The sequence below is a fragment of the Gambusia affinis genome, linkage group LG06 (assembly GCF_019740435.1).
Source record: "Gambusia affinis linkage group LG06, SWU_Gaff_1.0, whole genome shotgun sequence".
NCBI lineage: Eukaryota > Metazoa > Chordata > Actinopteri > Cyprinodontiformes > Poeciliidae > Gambusia > Gambusia affinis.
Window position 1 is genome coordinate 4,118,351 of NC_057873.1, and position 9,481 is coordinate 4,127,831.

General features: G+C 35.5%; 1 protein-coding gene across 1 annotated transcript; it reads left to right on the forward strand.

Annotated features, from left to right (window-relative positions):
- The first annotated feature begins 4,854 nt into the window (after nucleotides 1-4,854).
- LOC122832899 (oocyte zinc finger protein XlCOF19-like) lies at nucleotides 4,855-9,174 on the forward strand. Its single transcript, XM_044120126.1, has 3 exons — nucleotides 4,855-4,948; nucleotides 6,700-6,789; nucleotides 8,203-9,174. Exons 2-3 carry the CDS (start codon nucleotides 6,709-6,711, stop codon nucleotides 9,070-9,072), a joined length of 951 nt encoding a protein of 316 aa, XP_043976061.1. The 5' UTR covers nucleotides 4,855-4,948; nucleotides 6,700-6,708; the 3' UTR covers nucleotides 9,073-9,174.
- Nucleotides 9,175-9,481: the final 307 nt, after the last annotated feature.

Below are 9,481 nucleotides of genomic sequence, written 5' to 3' on the forward strand. Positions count from 1 at the left end.
GTAGGCATATACTTCCAAACATACTTCCATGTTTGGAAGTATGTTTGGAAGTATATGTCTACTTCCAAACATATACGTAAAATAATTTATTGATATGTTATCATGTCCATATTTCTGATTGCTATGCTAGCTTTGCTCCTGAAGCTAGCGTTAACGGAAATGTTTTTGACAAGAAAAAGAGAAAAGGAAGCTCCAGCAACCGCTGTGGATAAAACTGCTGCAAAAACTCATATGGACTCTTAATAATTATCGTCAATAAAACTGAGAATAAGTTAATATTTCTTTACATATTTTTAAAAGTTGTGTGTTTGCCCTGCCAGAAGCTAATCATGTTTCGGTAACGGCGGTATGAAAAAGTTTGGGAACCTCTCCTCTAATTTGTAATTGAAGTGTTACTTAACGTTTTGTTGTTTTTAAAGTGATAAATATTTTTTCCCCATTTCCAACCTCCAACATCATGCATCAACTCGTGCCATGAGACAAATATGTATTTAAATCGGACTTTTAAGGTTTGGTGACAAGATTCTCTGATCAAACGGACGGGCTTCTTAAGGGTTCAGCCAATCAGCATCAAGGAACATAAACACCGCTTCCGGATTGGCTGCTTTAAAAATGCCGGCCAATAGCAAGTCAACAGGGACGTGTCCAGGTATCTCAGCGTCACAAACGGAATTTCATATTCATATTTCATTTCCAATATTGAACATAATCTCTACAAACAATATCTATGAAAATTATCCATGAATAATTTGGATTACTTCCACAAAAAAAATAATATATAAAAATAAATAATTAAAAGGACCAAACAAAGCTTGAGAGTTTATATACACTTGTAGATGTACCACACGGTTCATTTAGTCATTCATTCATTCAAACTAAAGTGAAAGAAGGGCGATGTGAGATTAAATTAGGAGAATAATTTAATTAAAACTAATAATTTAATGATAAACTTCACCATGAGAAAATCTTGTAAAATAAATTTTAAATAAGATAGCATAAGTATTTCGATCCATATAGAAAAAACCATCACTGACACAACAGGTGGACAACTGTGTGATCTAATGCCTTCTGTGCAGCACACGCGCGCGCGCGCGCACACACACACACACACACACACACACACACACACACACACACCAGTTATTTCCCATCAGTAGTAGATTTATTGCCTAATTTCCTGAACTTCCTTACCGTTGGGAGTGTTAAATGTCTGAAGGTTAACAATCAAATCCTCGGATCAATGTCCGCGGAAGAATCCAGTTTATCGGCTTCAAGCGCTCCGAGTCGGCGGCGCGGATCGATCCTCCTGACGGCAGAGCAAATGTTGGATTATTCCTTTATTATGACAGCGCGCCGCGGTCATTTCCTCCCAGGCTAAAGATAGAAAAAGGAAAATGTCACGTAAGCTGCTTGGTGTGTCTGTGGGTCCAGGAAGCTTTTATACGAGTTGGACCTTCAGCCCAAACTCTCATCAGCTTTCAAAAAAATTTGTTTTGAAATCCAGTAGATAAATAAATTACAAAACATAAAATGAGTCACTGAGCATTTCCTCTGAGTGGCAGTCCATGCGGGACGGATCCACGCAAACAGGTGCAGAGCGGAGATTGATGAGAGCGCGGCGGCGCTGAAGAGGCTCCAACACGCAACCAGGCAGGAAGCAGCGGATTGGCTGCGCTCACTCCCTCTGTTCACCCGTTCATCCTCTCATTCAGCCCGGAGAGAAAACCCGGACAGGAGGGGAGGAAAAGGTCCTGATTGGTCCCGCGTGCGTCTCCAACTTTGACTCATGATGCGTTCAAGGTTCAAAAGCGTCTTAAGTTCAGCGGAGGAGCAGCGGTGACGCGTCCAACTGTTGATTTTTGGTTAAAAAAAACAACAAAAAAACTTGGTTAAAATCAATGTTCAATGTGTTTGTCCGGGATATTTAATGATTCGAAATTTGGCCAATAAAACAATAACGCAAAGACAGGAGAAAAAGTTGGTGAATTGAGATGATTATCAAAAACACAACATATTACTGTTGATCCTGTTTTTAGTGCAAATATTTAAGTACACTAGAAATAAGACAAAATTAAGTCACAAGTAAGTTTTCAGCAAGAAATAGCAGCTTGAATAAAGTAAATAATTTCTTCATTTTGGATAAATTTACATATAAATTCACACAAGTCACAAAATACAACTTGACAAACTATAACATTAATCCAAAACTAAATGAGTAAAATGTCTTCCAAATATGTTGGGTGATCATCAAAATGTCTAGAACATGTTATATATATTTAATATACTTTCATAAAACCTTACAAAATAAATCTAAAAACATTTTTACTTCCAAAATAGCTACTCCTACAAAATCACTGAAAAGGCTAAACTTTTTTTATTTCATATTTTTCTAAGTATAAAACAGTAAATGGTAGCACTTAAAATGTATTGTCCTTTCAGAAAGTTAAAATTAATTATGCATATTTTTGTGCGAAGTATTTATTTTCAACAATAAATGGGAACGGCCATAAACATTGTTTACAAAACGTAACTTTAATTTATCATAACTTTTAATTGATTCAGTTGAGAGTTGCAGATGTAACATTGATTGTAGACGCACTATTTATTTTATGTGTGTCTCATAAAATAAACATGTTTACACTTCATCTTACTACTGTTGTTGTGAGGAGCGGCCATTTTGAAACGTTCCCTCCAGTTTTCCGCTGGGAAATCCGCCTCGGACGGCGTTCCGGTGAAGATTATTCCAGTTAACTAAAACCAACGAAATAACGGAATCTGAAACTGAGAAAACATTTTTGTTAACTGAAATAAATAAAAACGGTAACTGATGGGGGGGAAAGTGCAACTAACTGGAACGATGTGGTGGATTTATAAAACTAACTAAAACACACCAAAGTTATAGATGTAATATCGTTTTCGTGTTTATAAATATATTCATTAGCCTTTCAAACGGATGTGAAATAGATTTTGTTCCCCCCACATAAGCAGTTTACTTCAGCTGTCGGTAAATTACAGCGCTCCATGCGCCCCCTAGTGGCTACGCTATGCCAGTCCACAAAATGGCGGGAAAAAACACCAGAGACAATTTGGTTGATCAATTGAATACATAAAAAAATTTTCTGCTGAGTATTCATTATCCAATTAGTGCATACATAATCACAATGCAATTCATTGACCTTTTTCAAATCTGAACCTAAAAATTAACCAAAATATGAAATAACTAAAACTACTAATATAGCTAACAAAAACAAAATTAAAATGAATCAATATTTAGCTAATACAGACTAATAAAAACCAGCAAATCCACTTTAAAAAATAATTAAAACTAACTAACAGGAAGTCACAATGAAATAAGACAAAACTAGAATAAAAACCCAGTCGACTTTTCAGACCCGGACGTCAGAATTTCAGAATTCCGAGTAAAACTTGAACGCAGCATAAAACCACCAGGTGACCCTGAATCAGTTCTCTGCACAAAGCAAATGTTTCTCTGGCTCTTATCTCCACGACGGAGCAGAGAAGAAGAACCGCTTTGTGATGAATTACAACATAAATCAGTGTGTTGGTTCAGACAAAAGTCCAGTAAATAAAGTGACACAAAAAGTTATCTGGTACTTTTAGAGGAGAACTTGGTGAACTTTAATATTTCCTAGAATATTTCCTATCATCAGTTTACTTCAGTGAATAAAAGGGAAGACTTGATGTGATCGTAGAAGCAAATATCTGAATAAAAGCAGAGGAAAAGGAATCAGGATGCATTTGGTGTCTCAATAAGAGACGAGGGACACGGGAGACGTTTTCATCTGAGAGGACATCCAGTGATTTAGAGTCTGGTGAGTTTTCCTGCGTCTGGTTGTTACTCAATGTTGGCAGATAATAAAGTTAATGGCAGGCATTTCCTGAACAAAAAAAAAAAAAAAAAGGAAATGCACTAAAGTGGGACGATGAAAAACATAGAAAAACTTCTATGTTTTTCTTTTAAATTATTTTTTCATGAAAAGACATTTTATTTAATAATGAGTGAAATAAAGATGTATGTGTAAAAATTAAATGCACACCAGGATTTACAATTTTAAAAAAAGTCATTGTCTGACTCAATAAATTTCAACAGTAAGAAACAGAAAATATAGAAAACATGAATAAATAAAAAGTGTCTGTCTATAAAAAGCGCCTTTAAACGCAATAAAACCAGTAATTTACAGTCATGGCCTGGAAGGCCAATCAAAGAGGACGAGTCCATCACTTCCTGGTTGGTTTTCAGTTTGTGAAACTGAAAAGCTACAAGTTTTGTCTCTAAAAGGCTTTTTTCTGGTAAACCTTTAAGAAAAACTGTGTTTTTATTGTTCTGTGACGGTTTAAATAACAAACTGAAGCTCACAGAAATCACATCTCAGATTTTTATTTATTCATTTCTATTTCTAACCAGTGCATGGTTTGACCTTGGGGTGAATTTGTTGTGACATCTAAGACTGACTGGCAGCTGTCTTGATACAGAAAATATGATATTTCTCGTTGCAGACGATGGATTTCAAATACTCTGGAATCTGTTTCGTCTGTAACGAGGATGAAGAATGGTTAGTGATTAGTTAACGGTTAGTTAATGATGGTTAGTTAAATAGTTAAAAGATGTATAAGATGCATCTATATTTTAAGAAAATTTTGTTTCTCATACAACATTTCTGAGTTTATATATCTATATATTCTTTTATCTTTTGGATTCAAATTTGAAAAAAAATATTTTAGTGAATTCAGTTCATGTCCACTTATTTAGAAATTGTCGAAGTAAAAAAAAATTTAAGAACTTTAACTGATTTGTTTCAAATTTCTCAAGACTTTTAGAAATCTAGAAGCTGTACTAGGCTTCTGTTGCCGTGGAAACCACGGAGACGGGTCATATCAAAACAGGCAGACGTGCAGAGACTGACTGGTCATCTCTCACTGATAAACGGTAACTTTATCACTTGATACAAAGTTTGGACACCCCTGATCTGGCCTGGTTCCCCACAAAACCTTTGAACTGTTTTATTTTCATTTTGCATTTTATTCGACGTTTCTGGTAGATTTTACAATCCAGAAACGTTTTCATAAACTCCTTCAGTTTTCCTTTTATCAGTAAATGTTTGTTTTGTTGTTGTTGTTGGTTTGTTTTTGTTTTATTTATTTTTTTACATTGATAAGCATGATCAATTTGTTTTTAATTCTGATTTATTGACAATTTGCTTTAGTTAAACTGGAATTTTAGTGAATATGTTTTGTTAAGAAAAATGATTATTTCTAATGCTTTAAACAGTTAATTTTATGTCATGTGTAAAAGGTATCTTGAACATTCTATGTTGTATGAATTTATTTGTTTTAAACAGATATTGTGTGAAGAATTTACAGTTAAATTACCCAGCAGGGTAAATGTCAAAGGTCAGGAACTAGATGCAGATCAAAGGAGATCTTTTAGTATTGTTATCAGGGCTCAGGAAGCCACGAAATTAGCATCTATTGCAGGGCAGAAGCCTGTATGGTTCACAGAACATCAAAGGTTTTTTAGAACCACATCTGGCAGGGTTTAAACTAAAATGCAACATAGAATGTTGAGATCACTAACAGTTTTCTAAGTATTAATAGCAAGTTTTTAACCAAAGTGCATTATCTAAGTTTAGAAGGGTGAATGCTGAATGTATTTGAAAATTGTACTGTCTATGATAATATCTGAACCAAATGGAAATTGTTTCAATGAAAATGTGTTGTTTAGTATAAGAAAACTGTTCAGGATTTTATGTGATAAAGCAAGGACTTAAATCTTTGGAAAATGCTGAATGCAGTAGACCAGAATTAGGTTTGTGAAGATAATCTTTCCTTAAACTAAATTACTTGATTTGGCCGGGAGGCACTCCGAATTTCACAGGTATCTGTGAAGTCTTGTTGTATGCTTTTATTTGCCCAAATGGCCTTAGAGCCAGAAGACCAGCTGCTTGCTCCATTGTTCTTCCAGAGAGCAAATGGCCTTTGATCTCTGGCGTGAAATTAAGGGAAGGTCTAAGTTCCTCTGAGTGTCCAGGGGAGCTCCTGGTTGGTCGAACCAGGGGTACGCCTTAATGAATACATTAACAAGGAGAGAAACGCCTCCACTATAAAAAGATTGAACACGATAATAATAATTTAGATCGCTGTTATTTCTTGCCGTTTTGGCATTCAGCCTTCTCCAAAGACATGTCTTTGCTTTTTCTTTCTCTGTCTCTGTCTTTGTTTTAATTCTTTTGTCTCAGGTAATGAATGTATGTCTCTGTAACTCTGCAGTTTTCTTGTTAACTCATACGTTGCTTGTTGTGAGATTAAACGCTGTAACTCTGTGACGTCATCACGCATGTTGCTCCTGATTGGCACACACTCCTCGCTGGAAGAACCCGGGAAATAGGAAGAAATAGAGAGCCAAGCTTTTTCCAAATTAAGCTAACTTAGTACTATTTCTTTCTTTAACAGTTTCTGTTGTGATTCCTCCAAAACTGCTGCCTGTTTCTCCTGGGACTAAAACTTTGCTTCATCTGCGATTAAGGAGTATTTTAGCACTTTTTGATATTATAAAACAAATCTTTTGTATTTTTTTGCTAATAGTAAACATGCTAGCTTCTTAAAACTGCCATAAGCCCGTTTGTTGGCAGCGTATTGTGACTTCTGCTGTCAATTTTTACTCTTCATTTTCGTCAACAGGATCACAAAATGGAGGAATTTCTGAAACTTCTGGATTTCCTGGAGGAAGATTACATCAACATAAATAATCCAGTAGTGCCTTCAGCAGAGGTGTGTTGTTTCAAAATGGTCACTATGTAGAATTGTAGCGATTGTCAAAATGTGAGGCATGCCCCCTAGAGGTGTGGAGGTAAAAAATAAATATATTTATTCATTGCAAGTGAAGCTAATTTAATGTCTGTCAGTATTTCAAACCAGATTTATTTATGAATTACAATCCAACTCAACATTTTTATGGTGACAAGATGAAGCATGACAAGGCACAACCACAGCTGGTTGGGGATTTAGCTGAATCAGAAGATAACATTTATTTATTAATTTAAAAATAAAACACAAACTAGTTACATTTCTTAAAATGACAAAATATGTCAACTCAAAAGGAATCAGTACATTTTGCTAGTTTAAATAAATAAAACTTAACCCATATTGTTTCCAAGATTCCTCCCACAGGAACGTGTAAACTTTGTTCATCTCTGCTGTTTTTCTATTATTCATATTTTGCAAAAGTCAAAGATTTTCCGGGAAGATCTCAGAAATTTTTTGATTAATCTCAGAAATTTTTTGATTAATCTCAGAAATTTTTTAGAGAAAAATATGACGATTTTGGAGTTCAAAAAGTTGAAAATGTTGAACTTTGGAAACTCAGAAACCTTTTCTTTTTTTTTTTTGCGGACAAAAACAACAAAAGCTCAAAAATAATTAGTGGTTTGAGAATCTCCATTTAGGTTAAAAAGGAGTACATTTCCACCATAAACTCAGAAATTTTCTAGAAAAAAAAAACATTGAAATTTCGGACCTCCAGAGATTAAAAATTTACTGGAATTGTTTTTATTAAATTTTGAGATTAATCTCAGAAATGTTCCAGGAAAAAGTTAATTTCAAAAGTGTTAAATATTCAACTTCTGAAAGTCAGACATGCACATGTTATTTTTAGTAAATTTCTTAGCTTAAGAGTTTTTTCCAGCAATTTCTTTTAATCTACAAACCCTCAGTTTTCCTATCATCAGAATATGTTAGTGTGAACAGAGAAATTATTCATATTTTCTTCCTATTTTTCAGGTGAATCTTTTATATACAACTAATCTCATCAAGCCCTGTTTTAAATACGTCAAGGTCCCTAAAGACGAACAAAACCTGAACAATTATGAATATAGTTATTTGAATTTTGACTTCTTTTCTTGTTTTGCATAGAACAAAATGAACAACCAATAAAATAGGAACTCCACTGTCATGAAATATGCATAATTATGTGCTAACTTTGCTCTGAAGCAGCTTATATCTGCATAGCATATATGAGCGACACTGCAAATCAATATAGTAAGCCTATTTCAGCTAATAGGTAAACATTTACACACACTTTCAGGTTTTTATTTTAAAGTATTCGTTTTTCTTCTTCTTTTTCAAGCTCTTACCTCAATTTTTGTAATTTCAGTTCAACAACCTTCATCTGTTTTCCATTCACAGGATGAGACCTGCATCTTCCAGAATATACTTTATGAGGATGAGGGTGAGGGTGAGGATTTGGCTTGCTTCAGTGAAAGCAAGCCAAATGATCCAGTCGACTCTGAGGAAAACAACGGCCATGACAACTGCAGAGAGAATTCAGAGAGTGTTTCCACTCAGCCGGTCAACACTAGCAAAATGGTTCATGTCTGTGACCAGTGTGGGAAGAGTTTCAGCAAATCTAGAAGGCTTAAATTTCACCAGCGCATCCACACTGGAGAGAGGCCATACAGCTGTGACCAGTGTGGGAAGAGCTTCACTCAGAAAAGGCATCTGACTGGCCATCAGCTTATTCATACGGGAGAAAGACCTTACCGCTGTGACCAGTGTGAGAAGACATTCACCCACAATGCGGATTTGACAGTCCATCAGCGCACTCACACCGGGGAAAGACCATACAGCTGTGACCAATGTGAGAAACATTTCACTAAAAAAGTCAACTTAACAGTCCATCAGCGCACCCACACTGGAGAGAAGCCGTACAGCTGTAACCAGTGTGGGAAAAAATTCGCCCAGAAAAGCAATCTCAAGGTCCATCAGCACATCCACACTGAATTAAAGTCATACAGCTGTGATAAGTGTGGGAAAAGTTTTACCAAAAAAGTTAACTTGACAGTTCACCAGCGCATCCACACTGGAGTAAAACCACATAAGTGTGACCAGTGTGGGAAGAGATTCGCTCAGAAAGGGAATCTGAAGAACCATCAGCACAGCCACACCATGGAAAAGTCTTTCACCTGTCATCAGTGTGGGAAGTGTTATATTCACATGCGGTCTCTTATACAGCATAAGAAGTCTCACCAACATGAAATATATTCACCTCAGGTCTAAGATTTCATTTGGTTGACATACAAAGATCTCAGAGAGGTCAACAAAAGATATGTCTGACCTGAGTTAAGGCATTTCAATACAAACTATGTGAAAGCACTTTAATTGTGTGTTTTATTTTACAAGAAATCACACAACACACTAATTTATGAGTTAGCGAGTAACACTTTAAAGCCCTGACAGAGTGTCATTTACTGTTGCTGTGGGGACTTTAGCTGTGGTATTTCCTAACATAAACTGTTATTATCATGGTGGAAAGAGTAATCACTATTACATAGTACCATTTTATAGCACAGTCAAGTAACCATGTTAGCTTCAGTTGTTGTAGAAATGGTGTACATATACTCATAAACATGGGTAATGGTGGCGATAGTGGTAAGAGTTTTCCCTTCAATTGTTGGGTCACCAGTTC

Excerpts from the sequence above, each read along its gene's own strand:
- LOC122832899 (XM_044120126.1), top strand. The coding sequence starts at position 6,709 with ATGGAGGAATTTCTGAAACTTCTGGATTTCCTGGAGGAAGATTACATC. Across the intron at positions 6,790-8,202 it reads CAGTAGTGCCTTCAGCAGAG|GATGAGACCTGCATCTTCCA; the intron begins GTGTGTTGTTTC and ends TTCCATTCACAG.